The 19,850-nt window shown below is 41.9% G+C and overlaps 1 protein-coding gene across 7 annotated transcripts in view; it reads right to left on the reverse strand.

Annotated features, from left to right (window-relative positions):
- Window positions 1-19,850, reverse strand: part of ALS2CL (ALS2 C-terminal like) — a 65,248-nt gene that overhangs the window by 9,828 nt on the left and 35,570 nt on the right. For 6 of the 7 annotated variants that reach the window (XM_072653151.1, XM_072653168.1, XM_072653127.1 and 3 more), the window contains 9 exons: window positions 18,752-18,913; window positions 15,645-15,756; window positions 9,842-9,919; window positions 8,556-8,686; window positions 8,232-8,405; window positions 7,825-7,921; window positions 5,201-5,358; window positions 5,017-5,085; window positions 1,800-1,973 (listed from right to left, as the gene is read on the reverse strand). In XM_072653151.1, coding sequence (XP_072509252.1) covers window positions 1,800-1,973; window positions 5,017-5,085; window positions 5,201-5,358; window positions 7,825-7,921; window positions 8,232-8,405; window positions 8,556-8,686; window positions 9,842-9,919; window positions 15,645-15,756; window positions 18,752-18,913 — 1,155 coding nt within the window. The remainder of the gene's footprint in view (window positions 1-1,799; window positions 1,974-5,016; window positions 5,086-5,200; window positions 5,359-7,824; window positions 7,922-8,231; window positions 8,406-8,555; window positions 8,687-9,841; window positions 9,920-15,644; window positions 15,757-18,751; window positions 18,914-19,850) is intronic. The other variant, XM_072653159.1, reaches the window with a different exon arrangement.

Genomic DNA, 19,850 nt, shown 5'->3' on the forward strand with positions numbered 1-19,850 from the left:
TCATCTATAAAATGAGAATAATAATAGAACCTAGATTGTTGTAAGGATTAAATGAGATAACATGTGTAAAGTAATTTGCAAACCAATGTTGTGGAAGCCCTAGTTATTATTGTGAAGTAGACAGTGAATTAATTAGTAGAAGAGCTGAAGCGAGGTCTCTGGACTCCCAGCCTGGAGCTTATCCCATCACAATACCTTGTATCTTCAGCTTGTGACATTTAAAGACTGGTTAGATGTTTATCTTACCTGTGATGATTTCAATGGGGAGTTACCTCTAGAGAGATATGGACCCAATGAATGACCTCCTATGGTCCCTATCTATCCCACATTATATATTCTCAATGATTTTGACCAACTGCAGCCCTACATCTTTGGCTTAAGCCCATCAAACTGTACCAAACTGTTGAGGAAGCAAATTTTAAATGAAACAAAACAAAAAAATTCCTATTTAGTTTCTCAAGAAATATTTCCCCAGCCTTTCCAGATTGTTCCCTTTAGGCAAATGGAAAGAACAAAGGCTGAGACCTTCCTTTGAAATTCAGTAAGAATGATAACTGAACATAACTCTGGTCTAGATAAGATCATTGGGCTGTCCCCGCCTCTCCTTTGAAGTGATTGGCCTCTTGCCCCACCTAAGGACTGTGTCTTCTCTTTGGGAATTCGAAGTTAAGATCTTGATCAAAGTAAGGAATTTCTTAGGAGGAAGAGTCCAAGAAGAAACTGACCAGTTTTAGAATATTAACCCCCAAACTACATTTTAATGTATTAGGATCTTTTCTTTGTTCAAGATCCCTGTAAATGCTACCTAAAATATTCCTGGCAGAGAATCATGTCGGAGAACATGGGGAACCATCCCAGTCTGAACATGTCTCCAAGCTAGAAACAGTTTGAATATAAATTAATCTTAAATTCAGTAAAGTTAGAAATAGTTTGAATATATTTAATGTTACATTCAATAAAATTGCTTCTGGCTAACTAAATTGCAGAATACATTATTACTTTTTTTCTTTGACACCGCACCTCTCTTGCTTTATGACAAAACCCCTGGGCACAAGGGGAACAGATAAAAGTGCATTCACAGTCCATGCCCATGAGGGAATAATGTGACAGTTCCCATTACTATAATAATAGAAGCATAGAGTCCACAAGGAAGCAGGTGATAGAACGGTTCCCCAACTCTAGGGTACAGGACAGCTGGATAGTATAGGAAAGGAAAACTGCAGGGTCAGTCAGTGCTCCCATACATGTAAGTGGCACCATTATACAGTAGAAGAGAGCCCTGGGTTGCGAGTCAGAGGGCCTGAGTTCAAATCCTTGCTCTTCCGGTTATGGGTAACCTAACCTCTCTAGAGTCAGTCTTCTCATCTGTAAAAAGATGGGGTTGGACTGGATGCCCTCTAAAGAGCCTGCCCGTTCTAAATCTATGATAATAAATATTATCTGGTTATTTGGAGCACCTTTTTCTGAATACAGGTTACATCATTGCCTTGTGAAAAGACTGATGTAGACCCTGCTGGGGAAGGGGAAGACTGTCAAACATTTACTGAAAGCAATGGCCAGGGTGTGTCTGATGGGATGGCTTTCCTCTACACCAGTGTTGGTTACCCTTTGTAACCTCAGTGGCATCAAGAAATGGAGGTAGACGGTTAATCTACACTCCAATAAAACTATGTAAAGGGTATTGAGGAGAAAGAGTGGTTCTGCCCTAAAGGAGGGACAGAGAATGGTGGGCAAACCCAAGAGGGGTTTCTTTGGGATCTGGGATAGAAAGGAGTCAGAGCCAAGGGGACCCCACTCACTTCTGCACATCCAGGCATTCCAGCAGCTTGGTGTCTGGAAACAGACTCAGGTCGGCTATACCTTGGCTGTAGAGACTGTCTTCTTTCTCATGGTACAACATATACAGCATGAAGAGCTCTGGATAGAAGCAGGGCAAGATGATGGGCAGGACCAGCCTGTAGGCTTCAGAGTGACTATAGGAGGGAGAAAGAAAGAGTTAGCTGGGTGTGTATCTTCAGGGAGGATGCTTAATACGGCCTTCCTGTCAATAAGGCCAGGACCACATATTGTTTTCCTCAGTCATGTCCGACTCTTTGTGACCCCATTTGCAGTTTTCTTCGCAGAGATACTAGAGTGGCTTGTCATTTCCTTCTCCAGCTCATTTTACACATGAGGAAACTGAGGCCAACGGGTTTAGGTGACTTGCCCAGGATCGCATAACTAGGAAGTATCTGAGTTCAGATTTGAACTCATAAAGAGTCTTCCTGACTCTAGACCCAGCCCTCTATCCACTGTGCCACCTACCTCCTCCAATAAAGCCAAGGCCACAGGTGTCCCCTCAATAAAACGGCCATTGGGAGGGTGCTCATTCTTTCCCCTTTTTGATCACCTCTAAAATAAATGTGTCACACTTTAAATTTTCCAAAGCAGTTTGGCAAGCATTGTCTTATTTGAGCTTCCTAATACCAGAGTGAATGAGAAAAGGGATCTTTATTCCCCATTTTTACCAGAAGAGACTTAAGCCCTGAGAAGAGAGGATCAGATGTTTTCTGAAGCTCCAGCTCTAAATCCACGATTCTAAAGTCATAGAATGAATCAGTCACTAATGGAACAGGAGACTTCGTTAAGACCTCGCGACAGCCCAAGGCTCTTCTCTCTCTACCATGTTACATGTCCCTGTGGGGATGGTCAAGGTGGAGAGGAAGGGCCAAGAGGTTCCTGAACCATAGGGTACAAGCACTTACCGTAGTGCTTGGCATAAAGTAAGCACTGTACAAATGTTAGCTATTATTGTTATTATAAATCACTGGGCCCAGAGTTAGAAACACCCGAGTTCAAATCCAACCTCAGACCCTCATTAGTTGTATTACTTTAAACAAGTCACTTAATCAATGCCTGCCTCAGTTTCCTCAGCTGTAAAATGGGATGATAACAGTAGCACCTACATCTCATGGTTGTGGTGACGATCAAATGAGATGATATTTGCAAAGCATTTGGCACAGAGTCAGCACTATATAAACACTTGCTATTCCTTTATTACTAATTTATGCTTTTATTATTACTCATACTAAGAAGACTTTTATATAACATTTTGAGGTTTGCAAAATGTTTCATAAATGTTCTCTTATTTGATCTTTGTGTTTGCATCTTGACCCCCTAATACATCTTACTTAAGCTCTCTCCCAGAGACAGGACTGTGCACAAAATGGGCACTGAATGTATGCTTGCTGAGTTAAAAAAAGCCAAGCAAATACAAGTTTGGAATCAGAAGAGTCGAGTTTTAATCACAAATCACTCGCCCTGGCTGGGCCTCAGTTTCCCTACCTGTAATCTAAGGGGATTGGACTAGGTTTCTAATTCTGGATCTTCGAAATTGAACTAAATTGAGTTCAGTTGAATTGAATTAAATGCCTTATATCTCTATCCAAGACTGTGAGAACCACAAGGGAAAGGATACCTAAGTTTTTATGCACTCTGCATGACATAGGCACTTAATTATTGTTTGTTTAACTTAATCTTTAAATTTCCTACTAGACCTGTGGGTTATCAAAGTGAGGTTTGAGAATCCCTGAGACCCTTCCAGGGGGGGTTTAAGATGTCACAACTATTTTCATAATAATTTATTTATAATAATTTGCATAAATATTGTCTATTAAAATCCTTCTCTATTTTCCAGCTACATATTTGTGTGAGGCCAGATTTTCTTCATATAACTTCAGTCAAGACAACATATCACAACAGATATGTTGGATACAGAAGTAAATATGATAATTTGCTATTCTATTCAGCCAGACACTAAAGATATTTTTTAAAATGTGTAAAAAATATATAAAACAATTCCACTCTTCTCACTAAATTCTGTTTTAGAAAATATATTTTTCACAAAAATATGTTAATATATAATGGATTTACTATTTTAATGAAGTAATAACGTACTTTAAATTTTTATCACTTTTAATTTCTAATGTGATAAAAATTGATAGATATAATACACATAAACAAAAAGCTCTTCTGGAGAAACCTCAATAATTTTTAAGAATATAATGGGATCCCAACACCAAATAGTTTAACAACCTCTGTACTAGACCTATCTAACTTTGTATCTCAGTCCTCTGCACACAGTTGGAGCTTAATTATTGTTTGTTAGGTAGTCCAAGAATGAATTAAATGACCCAGAGTACCAAAGTGTCTCTCATGGATCTGTCATCTTTTTCATTTTAATTAAACATTCCTTTGTTATTTCCAATGCCTCATTTGAGGCATTCCTCATTTCACCTTGTACAAGTCACCCCTCTTCTCCAGGTCTCAGTTCTCCATTTATGAATTGTTGGTGGGTGAGAATTCAGGAATGATGCAAAAGGTAAAATACAAGAAGAATGACATGACCAAACTTGGAGCAAAAACCAGAACCCTCATACTAAATGTGGTGATTTCTCAATAAAGTCTAGATTATTGAAATCCACAGAACTCGCTTTAGAGAATGGTACCCAACCTTCTCAGCCCCACCAAGACTGAGTGTGCCCTTCTCATCCTCCTCCTAAACCTATCCCAAAGACCTCTACTCTGGAGGCAAGGTCCAGAGAGTGAGATTAGGATCATAAGATTTAGAGGTGGAGGGCATTTAGAGAGTAACCAGTCCAAGGGTTCACAAAATACAACCTTAGGGTCAAATCCAGCCACCACACCTGGTCGGTATTTACATTGGAAAAAAAATAATAAAACCAGGTTGGCAGTAGTTTGCCAGTCTCAAGACTAATCCAACCCCTTTGTCTTACAGTCAAGGAAACTAAAGGGTCCCATATTTAGAACTGAGATTGGGACATCAGTCTTGGGATGTTCAACCCCTTGCCTATTCCACTATACTTCTCTGGGAGGGAAAACGAAGGACTTGAGTCAGCAGCATACAGGAAACCTAATCCTGGGGAGCAGAGACCAGAGTTGGATCCTGTCTCTTGGGAGTCAAACCTGGAGAAGCCAACTCAGAAACACCAAGATGGAGTGGGGGACCCCAGTTACCTCTTACTGGTGTCTTCACTCTCCTCCTGAACCTGACCCTGCTGCTCCAAGGCTACTCCCAACAGCCCTCTAAAATCAGATGAGAAAGAAGCGGTTTTTCCACACTGTCCTCTTAGAATCTTGAGAGCCATAAAATCTTGAGTCAGAAGGTATCTAGTTATCTGAGAAACCACTACCAACTTACTGATAGAAAGCCCAGATCTCCTTGGCATGCTGTTGCACCTCTTCCTGTGCCAGAACCAGCAGGTGTTTGTTAGCCCCGAGGCCAGAGTAGGTGGCCTGGAAGGTCAATGTCAACAGTTTCAGGAGCTTCCCCAGAGGATGCACAGAAGATTTCAGGGCCTGCACAGGAAAGGGATGGTTCTATGCTCCCTCAGAGAATTACAAAATCTCCAAGCTGCCCTTTATCACTCATGACTTGTCCCACTGGACAGAGGTCATCAGACCTTTAGGGCATTCCTAGGAGCCCTTGGCTGGGCACTGTTGATTGTCCTTTATAAAGAGACTTTGTTCTTTATAAAGAAAGCTGGAGCAGAAGGAAATAGACACCCATCTCCTAAGCCAGGGGTTCTTAACCCTTTTTGTGTCATGGACCCCCTATGGCACCATGTGACTGGTGAAGTCTGTGGGCCCCTTCCCAGAATACTGCTTTTAAAGAAAGAAAAAACGAAATTTTAATTAGACGTTAGTGAAAATACAGATGAATTTTTTTCCATCAAAGGGAGCCTCCTGAAATCTATCCATGTGAACTCCAGGTTAAGAACCCCTGTACTACACAAAGAACATCAAGACTGAGAAGCCCCTTAGGACATTGAATATAGAATGTTGGGGCTAGAAGGGACTTTGGAACTCCACAATGTCAGAACTGGGAAGGACCTAAGATGACAGAACATGGAATGTCAGGGCTAAAAGGGATCTTAGAACACAGAAACTTTGAACATCAAAGTTAGAAGGGATCTTATAAAATAGAACATAGAATGTGAAAGATAGGTGGGACCTTAGAACACAGGATGTCAGAGTTCAAATGACCTTAGAACATAAAAAGTCAAGATTCAGAAGGAACTTAAAACATAGAACAGGTGTCCTGATTCCTACTCAGTGTTCTAGACTGAGGAGAGAATGGGAGTAGGGAGATAAGACAGCAGACCTGAGTTTAGTCTCAGCTCTGCTAGAAAATCACTGTGTGACATTTAAGTGCCCAGAATAGTCTTCTTTCATGAGAATGGACTCTGAATCTGGGTTTTCCTCTGTCATTTGGATGAATCAATTTTTTTTCTTAAAGAACTGCCCCAGGCACTATGACGTGGTCAAGGGATTTGTCCAAGGTCACACAACCATTATGTGTGACCTTTGAGACCATTTATCTACTATGCTGCTTCATATCCTTTGTAAATAAAATCTAGGGCTCCTATGGTATGGGGTGTAAGAAAACTGAAGGGAGAAGGGAAAGAGGGGGAACAGATCACCCAGTTACAGTGTCAGAGAGCTGAGGATTAGAAATAGCAGCAGATCTCTAAGCTCAGAGAGCTAAGCAGGCTGAGGACCCTGGTGCTAAGGGCTCCAGGACACTCTTCTCTAAGGAAGGGTACGATTCCTAAGGTCAGGTATCAAACTAGATCCAGGATCAATTTCACCATTACCTGCTCCCTAGCTTATTCGTGGGACAGTCTCTTCCTGAACCCTCTCCCAACACCACCACCACCAAACCAAGGGAATAAACAGACCCGGGACTAAATTCTGAAGGCCATGCTGCCCCAGGTCTCTCCCCTGCCTACCTTGTCTACATGTCACCAGCTCTCAGTCAATCCACACAGATATGTGTCCATCACTCAACCACTCTGCAAGAAATCTCTGGGGCTAGCAAACACCATATCATCCATCCCCCTTCCCCTTCCTACTAATGAGGTGACCCTAAATGTCCTGATAGAAAGAGAAGCAAGAATGGGGAAAGGGAAGGTCACTATCTGCCCCCCCAACCCTAAAGTATTCACTTTCTCTAATGGAGCAAGAACAGGAAGGGAAGAAAGAACACATGAATGAATGAACATTTTTGGTCACTTATACAGGACCAAGAGCAGGAAATAAAGGAGTGATGGATGGATGGATGGATGGATGGATGGATGGATGGATGACCATTCATTCATTCACTCATTGTGTCCTGAGAGCAGGAAGGGCAGGTTGGGAGTTCAAAATCAAGGAATATTTAAAAAATAGTTTAAAAAAAGGTAAAAGCTCTGAAGGCCAAAGGCCAAAGATCCCCTAGATTGTTCCCAAGCAGATGAAGTCACAGGAAGTAAGTACAACTTGTGGTAGCCTCAAGTTTAGGGCCTGATCCTTTAGTCTTCTCTCCATTCTGAGCCTCATCTTTTGCAAATGAAAAATGGGAGTGATAATCTCTGCTCAGCCTGCGTCATAGTGAGGACCAAGCCAAGCATTAATAATAATAAAGTCGTTCACATTTTATATGGAATTTTAAGGTTTCCAAAATGTTTTTCATGAATTATCTCTTCTGATCCTACCACCCATTCTTCACAACAGGGATTATCTCCATTTTACAGATGAGGAAACTGAGGCTCAGAAGTGTCTAACGGCCTGCCTCTAGTCCCAATGGTAATCAAAAGCAAAGGACAAATGTGAACCCACCGGACCCTTGGCCCTAAGTCCAGAGTTCTTTCCGCAATACCAGGCTGCTTTGAAAGGCATAAACCAAGGCCCACGTGTGAAGTTATTATTCACATTCCCCATGGGCAGCTTTCTGGGAGCTGCCAGAGGCACAATACCCCACCCTCCCCCATCAGCCCCCATTACTTTCTGTAGGTAGAGTTGGAGTGACTCTGGTTCCCGATGTGTTGGCAGTTCTGCAAGTATGTCCTTGATCTTTGCTGAGACTTCATCCGGGTTACCTCTGGGTCCCAGAACACACCAAAACATCTCATGGAATTCATTGTCCTAAGGAGAGGGAGCCCCACTTCCTGGCCTTGTCTTCCCCCCTCAGACTAGGGATATCTCCTTTTCCTATTCCTTCTCAGAGCCCAGCATAGGCCTGGGCACACAGAAGGTCTCCATAAATAAAGTAGAATGATGGTGACAGGGTGAGAGAGGAAAACTTCCCACCCATCCATCCATCCATCTGTCCATGAATGGAGAAGCTTCCCTTTGGAGCTGACCTGTGGTCATCTGTCCTCACCTTTGGGGTAGTCTAGCTCCACCCTTACCTGTCACAGAAGAGATACTCCTGAGATTTCCGGAGCTCCTTGGCTGTCTGGACGTGAAAGCCCAAGAAAGCCTCTTGAGCATCCTCTGGACAGTTAGAATAAATGAACTCCCGGAATTGCTGGTAGATGCCTTGCCATCGGCTCTCCACAGGAAAGGCATCTAGCCCCAGCTGGCTGGGGACAGGAAGAGAGGGTATCTGGGTCATGTGAGCCTACTTTCCTTGATTCATGAGACTAAACAGCAGTCGCCTGTCTATATTCAAACAAGACGTGAAGATTGAAGTACAGGGTAGGGCCATGAATGTAGAAGAGCTAGGTTCTCACCGTTTACAGGTATGCGTGGGATCCAAAGGGTGAGCCGTTGTCTCTAGGACACCCTGAGTATGGAAACCCTTACCGACTCCAGTACTGAAGGAAGCCTTTAGGAAATAGCCATTGGGAAAAGTGATTTTGCCCTGGAATAAAGGGAGAGCAAAGTAGGATGTCATGCTGCTGAGTAGGTATTCCCTCCTCTTTACAGAAGATACTCCTCCATTTGGAGCCAATCTCCTGCCCTTTGGTTGCTATCAAGTTCAGCTGATGGAACTCATCAATTTCATCCTGCAATTTACCTGGCACAGGCTGTCCTTAATCCTACTCAACCTGATCCTCTACCCCATAGACTCTGCACAGCACAATGAGAACAAGAACTCTCTCTTTTGTGTTTGTATCCCCAAAGTCTGACACAGTGCCAAGAATGTAATAGTGGATTAATAAGGCTTGTTTGTTGTTCATTGATTGACATTATCTATAGAAGGCTCCTGCCAGAAGGTAAATATATGACCTTGAAGGAGGTGATGTCTGTAAACAATAAATTGCTCTTCGAAAGTCCTCTTCCAATAGTTCATTATAACCCAGAGGTGACCATGAACTCTTGAGGACCAGTGGAGAGGAACATCTGGTAGTTCCTCCCAACTTGGTGCAGCGTCAGATATGAATGTCATCTGAGGACCCAACTAGGTCCCCACAGACTCATGTTAGATGGTTGGCTACCTAGGGATGAATGTTTCAGGCTAGAAACTCATGAACTTTTCCCTTTCTTAGAGCTCAGGACCTCTGTCAGCAAAGAGAGGGCCCCACGAAAGAAATTACAAAATTCTGACTGGTTTTACTCCATTGGGTGTGTTTTAGGGAAGGCAAGGAGGGGTTGGTTACAGCCAGGTTGGGGAAAAGATTCTATTTAAACTTAATAAGCTTTACACTTGCTTTGTGGGTTGGGGGAGGGGAGGAGGAGGTGGTCAAGTCAGTGTGCCTAGAAATAGAATCACAGGGATTGGACAGGAGGACTCTTGGTTGTTGATTCCTCCCCTGGCTTCAAAGTTACCCAAATGTCCAAAAAGACTCCTCACCCAGTCAACCCTGGACTTGACATCCTCTGGTCAATGCCACTATCTTGTCTCTTCCCCTACAGAAACACAGCTTAACTCAACCTGAAACCTGGCATTAATAGTAATTCTGGAAGAAGGGAGAATTTAAATGACCTGACCCCCAAGCCCAAAGCTATAACCTACTCTAATGAATCTATTCTACTATAACCCATCCCACTGAATGGCTAAATGGAGGTTGCTTACCTTCCCTATGTAGGCCAGGTCTCTTGTAAAGCTGCCCTCATAGAGGGAGTCATCTTCCAACAGGAGTATCCCAGGACCCTGGTGGAGAAACAATGGGAGGACAGCCTTAAGTGAGTGCTTAAGAAGAGTGTTAGGGTGTTGGTGGAGCTGTGAGCTGATCCAGTCATTCTGGAGAGCAATTTGGAATGATGCCCAAAGGGTTATAAAAATGTGCATACCCTTCAACCCAGTAATACTGCTTCTAGGGTTGTATCCCAAAGAGATCACAAAAATGGGAAAAGGATGTACATGTACAACAATATTTATAGCAGCTCTTTTTGTGATGACCAAGAACTGGAAATCAAGGGAATGCCCATCAATTGGGGAACAAGGTGCGGTATATGAATGAAATGGAGCATAAGAAATGACAAATAGGAGGACTTCAGAATAACCTGGAAAGATTTATATGAACTGATACTGAATCAAGTGAGTAGAACCAGGAAAACATTGTACACAGTAAGAGCCACAGTGTTCAAGGACTGTTTCTGATAGACTTAGCCCTTCACAGCAATGCAAGGACCGAAAATGTTTCCGAAGGACTCATGATGCAAAATGCCGTCCACATCCAGAGAAAGAACTAGGGAGTCAGAAAGTAGAATAAAGCAGACTATTTTCTCTTTTGTTATGCTTTGCTTTGGTTTGTTTTTTCACATAGTTTCTCCCATTTGTTTTAATTCTTCTATGCAACATGACTAATGTGAAAATGTGTGTAATAAGAATGTATGTGTAGAACTCATATAAGATTGCATGCCATTGTGGGGAGGGAGGGGGAGAAAATTTAAAACTTATGGAAGTGATTGTTGAAAATTGAAAACAAATCAAGTAATAAATTTAGAGGAAAAAAAGAGTGTTAGTGGCTGTCTAGAGAGAGCCAAAGAAGCAGGAGTCAACACCTCAGCTGGCTAAGATATAGTCATCATGTTGTTGTAGCTGTTATAAAGTACTTTAGATACCAATTATTGACTTGATCCTTGACAACAACTCTGTGAGGTAGGTAATATAAATATTATTTTCCCTTTTTGACAGAGGAGGAAACCGAGACACAGGGACTGCCTTGCTCAAAGTCACACAGCTAGCATGAGTGAAAGATAGAACTCAAACCTTGGTCTCCTGACTCTAAGTCCAGGGCTGTTTTCAGTATACAATGCAGATATTTTCATGCCCCTTTTATAGAGGAACAAACCAAGCTGAGAGAGGTCATGACTTATTCAAGATTACACAGCTAATATGTATAATTCAATATCTTGTCATCTGCCAGAGAGGAAAGTCATTTGGATGGTACAGATGTTATCTCCAAAGCAGGGAGAATTACTGGACACCAAGGCAACTCCAGGTCTGGGGACCTTAAAGCAAGAGAAGCACATGTGCTCCATTTCTGGAGACAGCTGGTGAGCAAATTAACCAGGAATCTTCCCTGTGACCTTCAGAATCCTGAAGCTGGAAGGAACCTAGAGTTCATCTGGTCCGACCTCCTTTACAGATGAGGGAAGAGACCAGCGAAGGAGGGAGGAAGGGGCAATTCATCTAGGCTCATATAGCTCCAAATCCCACATTCTTCCAACCACACCAAACCAAAGCACAGTTTACAAATTGTTTTCCACTCTTATATCCCTTTTAAGTACTTAGCACAAGTTTGTTATCCCAGTTTTACAAATAATGAAATAGGTTCACAAAATTAAATGATTTGCCTAAGGTTGCATAAGATCACATAATAAGTGACAAGCTGGGATTCAAACTCAGGTTTTCTTCTTTCAGCAATAGTGCCCTTTCTTTTAAAACTGTGGGGTTTAAAGTGGGGACTGGGGACCCCAGAATCTCTGAGACCCTTTCAAATTCCAAGACTACCTTTCAGAGGGTCCAAGAGGTTGAAACTATTTTTGTAACAATACAAAGGCATGACTTTCCTATTCAAATGTGGTGGTGGTGGTTGAATTGTTTTTCAATTGTGTCCAATTCTCCATGACCCCATTTGGGGTTTTCTTGGCAGAGATATTGGAGTGGTTTGCCATTTCCTTCTCCAGCTCATTTTACAGATGAGGAGCAAATAGGGTTAAGTGACTTGCCCAGGGTCACACAGCTAGTAATGCTCTGGTCTAAGACCAGATTTGAACTCACTAGATGAGTCTTCCTCCAGGACCAGCACACTGCCCTATTCAAATACTTCTCTTCTTTCCAGCTACATAGCTGTGTGAGGCCAGGTTTTCTTCATATTCTCCAATCAGAACAACACATCACAACAGATTGAATGCAGAATTAAATATGAGAATCCAGTTGTTTTCTAATAAGTCAGACATTAAAGAGATTTGCAAAGACATGTAAAACAATGCTACTTTTCTCAATAAATTATGTTTTGTTATTTAATGTAATTGTTACTTATATTATGTAATATAATTGTTAATTAATATAATTATTTTTCATAAAACTGTCATGCATGTTAACATGTAGTACATTTATTTACTCTTAAATGAATAATTTTAAAATGCACCATTTTTAATCTCTAGTATGGTAAATATTGATAAATGTATGTCAGATATATAAGAGCTTTTACGGGGAAGGAGTAGGTGAATAATTTTAAGAGTATAAAGGGGTCCCAAGAACAAAAATATTTAAGAACCTTTGTACTAGACTTATCTAACTTTTATCTGAAGCTTCCATATACAAGTGCTTAATCAATGTTCCTTAGGGTTCCCAAATTGAACTACCCAGGCCATAAGACACCAGGGCCTTTATCAGGAGGACATTGAGGCCAAAGAAATTAAATGATACTCAGGTTTCCTTGACCGCCATTGTAATGTTCTTTCTACCACACCGTGACTGGTAGAGAGACCAAGCCTAGGAGCCAGTAGTCCCTGAAAGCTGTACCAGGAGCTTCATGGCTAGACCAGAGTCTCCTAGGAGGCAGCTGATATATATTAGAGAAAATCTCTGTTTTTATAGTCAGAAAACCTGGGTGACTCCATACTTAGAGTATTGGACTTAAGAGTCAGGAAGACCTGGGCTCAAAACCTTACTGTAACCCCTGCTAGTTTCATGCCCATGGGTATGTCTCTTAAATTCAGCCCCAGTTTTCTTAACGGTAAAATAGGGATGATACCAACAAGACTTAGCTCACAGGAGTGTTGTGAGGTTCAAATTGTATGTGTGAGTACATACATGTATATCATCTCATTTAAATGTATATACATTTTAAAAATATGCACACACATTACTTTTTGAAGCATGTATATATATATATATATATATATATATATATATACACACACAGAGAGACAGAGGTGTATCTACATATACAAAAGTATGTATATACAAAGATATATATTCATATGCAAAGGTATACATACATGTACACACACATATACCCACAAACACATTACTTTGTGAAGCATATACAAAGGTCTATCTAGACATATACAAAAATATGTGTGTATGAGCATGTATGTACTCACAAATACACACCTATACCTTTTTGAAGCATACCTAAAGGTCAGTTATTACTATTAAATCCAAGCTCAGCCACTCATTAGCTGCAGGAAGCCTCTGTTTCCTCATCTGTAAAATGAAGGCAGTAATAACACTTATATTCCTCAGAGGGCTGTTGTGGGGATCGAATGAGATAAAATAGGTAACATGGCTTTGTAAACCCCACAGTGGTTTATAAAAGTTAGCAGTTAATATTAAGTTGTTACAAGAAAAGGATTTTCATACTCCATGACAAGCCTAGACCCTGGAAGAGGTTTTATTTTGTTTTCTCCTTTTTAATCACTAGCAAGATCCTTTTGGAAAATCCCAACCTTTTGGTCCCAGGGAGCTAAAGAGAAGAGGGGATTTGGCCTCCCCAAAGCCAAAAAAGATAGAAGTCAGAAAGTAGTCTCTGGAGGCTCCAGGCAAGTGACACCAAGGAAGCAGGGACCCATAGATGTGGAATATGGGTTTCTTAAAAACTAAAGACAACCTCAGGTAGGCCAAGATCTGAGGTTGGGCTATGAGCCCCTGTCCCCATTGGCCTGGGTACTATTTCTTTAAAAATGACCGGTTACCACCATGGTAGTCTAGTCAATCTCTACACATTCTATGTTCCAACTAAGTGGGAGTACAATCCAGTCTTCTTGCAGTTCCTCACCCACAATACTAATCTCCCACTCTATGTATGTCCACCATGCCTGGAATTCTCTCCCTCTTAACTTCCCTCAGAGAAAATCCAGTCCCTTCTGTAAGATGCCTTTTGCTCCCCTTTAATGCTAAGACCTTCCCACTGAGATCATCTGCAATTTTTCCTGTTTCCTGGGGGAGCTACACAGCTCCCCCAATAGCATTTAAGCTCCTTGAGGGTAAGAACTGTTTTTTGCCTTTGTATCTTTAGTCCTTGGTGTTTAATAAATGCTTATTGACTTGTTTTAATATTGACTTGTCTTAGTATGACTTGGCATTCTCCCACATCCTTGCCTTTCTTCCACCATGCCTGGCTCATCCTCCCTCACCTTCTTCACCCGCTGAATTTCAACCTAACCTTTTTATAGCCCAATTCATATTTTATTTTTTTATCTCATACCGAAGTTTCCAAAGCACTTTCTTCACAGCTACCCTGTGAGGCAGGTAGTAAAGGCATAATTATCCCATTTTACAGATGATGAAAGTGAGACTTAGAAATTAAAGGATTTGTCAGGTATCACGGCTCCAGATCCTCCCATCTTTCCACTGTACCATCTTGCCTCTCTAAGAACTCCTCCCTTCTTAGCCAATCCTCCAGCATCCTCCTAACCACTGTTAATGACTCACATAACACATTGCAACTTTTGGTTGCATGAGTAAAAATAGCTGAAGTCCTCCACTTTCAGGTTTGCAAAACAATTTGGCATTTGCATCTCACAACAATCCTGTAACACAATACATTGTATATTATCTGTGTTAGTCTTTTGTTGTGTTTGTCCTTCGTTCTCAAAGAGGACCATGACATCAAGGTGATGACATGACTTGCAGTTGACTTTGATTTGAGTGAGGGAGGGCTGTGCAAGGTCACCAACCTCACTTTCTTCTCCTGAGCCATCTGGGTCCAGTGGCCTGATATTCATCAGAAGGACTGGAGATGGCCCAGGATGCCATGGGAGACCCTGGCCCTTTCAGGCTAAGGTCTTATAGAATTCTCATTTTGAGTGAGATACAACCATTCAATGAATAGGCTTCTTTAAGTAGTTGCTCAAGAGATGGACCTTTTAATAAAAAAAAAATCAAACTGGGAGGAGAAGACCCTCAGGTAAAAGAGAAACAATTACTACTTATTCTTCTATTAGTGCCATGAGAGCAGGAACTGTGTATTACTTAAGCTCTGAATGTTCCCTACCTCTGAACAAACTGCTCTGTCCACAAAAAGCACTAAGTATTTGTTGAGTAAATGGATAAATGAATGAGTGGACAAAAGGACAGATGAATGAAGGAATCATTCTCTATGGATAAAACCAATTTAAGGTAATAGACAGTGGGCTGGTGAGCTAAAAACAGCCCTCATTCAGGATTTGAAAGTTTTACCAAACATTTTTTTCCCTTAAAAAAAACACACAGCATATTTGGATAATTATATCAGCTTTCTAAATGTGTCACTCTTTTTTCTAGCTCCTTAGCACTTCATAAGCCAAACCACTGTTGTCAATTGTGGAACAAAGAAATTAGTGCTTGGTTTGAATATCTCTTTTTGTTTCCTTTCATTTGACTCTATTTATAAATTTTATGGTTTTTTTTTTTAACTTAAAAAGTGAGTGGAATGACTTACCACCATCTTATCTGCATGGAAAGTCCTCTGGTAACAGATGCCAGACTGGGTGACCACAATGCCCTGCCCGTGCCGGTGGTCAGCCTGCCACATTCCAATGTAACGCTCGCCCCTGGAGGAGAAGACAGAGACAGTCTGTGTGTGAGGAGCTGGAGGGAGAAGAGGTTGGATCATAAACCATTGCCCGTTTTTTTCACTACCCCCTTGCAAATACAGCCAGTTTTAGGATAGAAGGAGTGGGTACCGCTGGCAAAGTGAATGTCACACAGCAGACAAGCCATGTGGGATCCTAGAGACAGAGAGAGAAAAATTAACGAGACAGCTACAAATGTCTCTAGTATTTTTGTTTTTCCCCTTTCTTTAATTCCTACACATTAAGGAAAATGAGTAGGAGAGAGTACACTGGATTTGGAACCGGAGACTTGGATTGGAATCCCAGCTCTGACACATATTATCAGTGTGACCTGGAAAGAACACCTTCATCTTTCTGGGCCTCAGTTAATTATCAGTAAAATGGGAGTATGCATTATCAACCCCACAGAGTGAATGGCAGGAAAATGCTTTGTAAAGCACAAAACACTACAGAAATGGGGGTATTTATTATTCTAGCAGAGACAAGAGTGGGAGCCAGACACCTTCCTAGGAACAGGGTGGAATAGCAGAGAGAACAGGGTATTAAGGTCTTGGACTTGGAGTCAGGAGCCTGGGATTTGAACCTATCCTCCAAAACTTACTAGCTTTGTCATCAATTTCCTCACGTGTAAAATAAAGATCAATAATGATCAAGCAATCATTAATCAATAATTATACTCCCTACCTCACCGAGTCGTTGTGAGGAAAGGTTTTATGTCAGAAAATACTATACAACTATTATTCTCAATAAATAATAACGGCAGCTAACATTTATATTGTACTTACTATGTGCAAGGTACTGTGCCAAGCACTTCACAATGATCATCTCATTTGATCCTAACAATAACCCTTGTAAGGCAGGGGCTATCATGATTCCCACTTTACAGGTGAGGAAACTGAGGCAAACAGAGGTGAAGTAACTTGCCCACGGTCACCCAACTAGTAAGTATCTGAGGTCAGATTTGAACTCAGGTCTTCCTGACTAGAGGCCCAGCACCTTATCTGCTGTACCACCTGACTATCCCATCAACAGCTTCCTGGTCAACAGCTAGACAAGAGACGCCAAAAAAGAAAGGAGCACATGAAACTTTTTGAGAAGACATGAAGGGTGAAAGGAAGGGAGATTCTAAGCCTACTCGGCAGGATGGAAAAACCTCTAGTGTGTGCTGCTGATAAATTCAGAAACATCTGTATTCTACACTTAAACTAATTTTGGCTTCTATTTCAATAGCACTGGTCTTCAGAAGATCTCAAAGTCTTTTCCCATCCCTTGGACCAAATCTTACAGAAGTGGACATTTCAGAGCACTTTTCTCTACTTTGCTAGCAAAGAACCACATAATTTAGAAAAGCTTCACAATATTAAAGTTCAATGGTTATCTAGGCATGGGGTTATGTGACAGAAGGGACTTCCGAGGTCATCTAACCAAGCCCCACCTTTTATAGGCAAGGAACTGAGGTTCAGAGAGGTTAAGCAATTTACCAGAAATCACACAGGAGCAGAACAGGAGCAGAACTCGGGTCCTCTGACTCACTCACAGAGGAAGAAACTGACCATCAGACAAGGGAAGGGGTTTGCCCAATAGCAAAGCCAAGGACTACAACCCTTGCTTCTCCAATTCTAGCCATGGCTCTTTCTGCCACATTCTGCTATCTGACCCAAGATTAGCTAGAAGGGGAAGGAGCAAAGCTCTGAGCCCCAATTTTCACTTTCCCAGTGTGGAAAATGAAAGTACTGAGAACTCAGTTCCTAGGCTCGGAGGTTCAGATCTGAAAGAGACCTTAGAGGCCATTAAGCCCAACCCCATTTATTTTATGGATGAAGTGAGGGAGCACAAATAAGTGTCCAAGGCAGGATTTGAGCCCACGTGTTCCTGACCCTAAATCCAGCATCCTCTCTACTACTACTACAGCATGCATGCTGTCTCTCATTGAAATCAATCTTAGAGGAATGTCCTGACCCAAGATGCTTGGTTGAGATAGAAAATCTAATTAAATTTTCCTTGAGTAGGAGACTTAAGCAAAATAGGGAGTGTATTGAATTCTCCCAGAGACTGAACAGGAAGCTAGATAGTGATGCAAACTAAGAGTGCCTTGTTTATTGTTGACTAAAGGAAGCAGGGGTGCCTTTTATGTACAGAAAACCAAGAGAAGGCTCCTTTGTGAGGGAGCCAGAGAGGGGGCTCTTTCTTAACCCGTTTTGGACCACGGATGCCTCTGGCAGTGTCTAGTGAAGCCTGTGGACCCCTTCTCTGGATCATATTTTTAAATGAATAAAATACAGCATTACGCAGAAAACTGATGATATTGAAATGCAGAAGTCAAGTTCATGAGCAGCACATTAAGAATTCCTGCATTAGTGGGGAAGGCAGTGAGATTCTTCTCTGAGAGTCCGTGCCCACAGTTTATAATTCTATACACCCCCAAGTGGAACCATGTGCTTTTGCTTTCCATTGCTATGGAATCTGCTTTCATGGTGACTGTCAAATGTCCGTTAGGCCTTGGTTTTCTGATTTAGTGGGAAGAAGGAACCTCCCTCTAAGCAGATGCTCATGCATTTGTTTCATAATGTATCTGACAAATGGGACTGAACGCCCATCTTCCATCCCTCATCACCTTCCCCAATATACTTTCCAGTTATTGTAAAGAGTCATACAACCAATTATAAGTTTCGGGTGTCTCCTTAAGTCAGTTTTTTCTCTGTGAGTGTCCTATTTTCCCCACCCCTGGACTAAGAGTTTTTACTTAGTCAGCAGGTTCACAAGAACAGGGGTCGTGATTCTCCCTTAGGCTGTGGCTCCCTATGGTATATTTTTTCCTCAAACAAGAGATCTCTAAGGACAAGAACTGTTTCTCGCCAAATCTCAGATTTTGTCCAGAAGGCAGTGACAGACAGATGAATTGGCTGCTAATCATCCAAGGGAGACTGAGCCTCTGTGACCAGGAGAAAGGTCCATCCCTGCCTAAGGCCCTTACCTGTCTTTGTCCTCCCAGACGCCATATCCGTTCTTCTTGTCCCTGTCCCAGTGCCCTATGAACTTGAAGGGTTGTGGAGCCTGAGGGGAGCTCTCCAGGACCCCAAACCCCTGCCGCATGTTGTCTCGGAAGTAACCTTTGTACACGGACTCATTGGCATACCTGAAGGGGAAAAGAGGTTTGCATCAGCAAATACCAAGAAGGACACGCTGGCCAGCACATGATAAACAAAAGCTCATTTGCATCCCTACAGTAAGAGAACTATGACTGAGACACATAAAAACTTGGTGCCCATGAGATCCAGGCCATATGTATCATTTCTACTCAATCCAGTTCACTGAGAAAAATGCCAGTGCCTATTACAGATTGAGGTCTGACCCCAGTTAGAGAGAATGCTCATGGTGTTAGCCCTTCTCGATCAGAAGCCGTGACAAAGAGATGTCTTAATTCCCCTCCCTAACTGAGAATTGAGGAGGAAATTTACTGAGAGACATCTGGGTCACTTGATACCAGAATCTGCCGACCCCACGTGGCCAGTGGTCTCCCCAGTGCTTCCTGCTGCCTATTACAGTATTGGTGTCACAGTTACTGACTGGCCAGAAATAAGAAATAATAACTAAGTCATTCAGAACCCAAGCGGATCAGGATTTGTAGAAGAAATCAGGAAGAATATTTTGAGGGTACATAATAGCTTTCCTCAAATAAGAAAAGACCTATCATGTGTTACAAGGACTGGATAGTTTCTCTTTAACTCCAGAGGGAAGAATTTAGTAAACAAGGGGAAATGAGAGAGAAACACATTTCAGCACCACATGATTCATGGTGTCTACAAGTTGAATGGGCTGTCCTGTAAGACAGCAGGTTCCCTATCACTGAAGATATCCAAGTGGAGGCAGGTAACTGCCTCTTGGGGGTAAGATGGGAGGAATTCCTGTCCAGGTTCAAGTGGGATAAACTTGCCTCTGAGGTCCCTTCCAACTAAGATGCTATCATCCTTGTCCTGAGTTCCTACCCTTTCCCCTTGTTTGGGAGACTAGTGAGGCTGGGAAATTCTGCTTAAAAAAGTCATTGTTGCCTGGGGAGAGAGACACCTATACAC

The sequence above is a fragment of the Notamacropus eugenii genome, chromosome 1 (genome assembly GCF_028372415.1).
Source record: "Notamacropus eugenii isolate mMacEug1 chromosome 1, mMacEug1.pri_v2, whole genome shotgun sequence".
In the NCBI taxonomy this organism is placed as follows: domain Eukaryota; kingdom Metazoa; phylum Chordata; class Mammalia; order Diprotodontia; family Macropodidae; genus Notamacropus; species Notamacropus eugenii.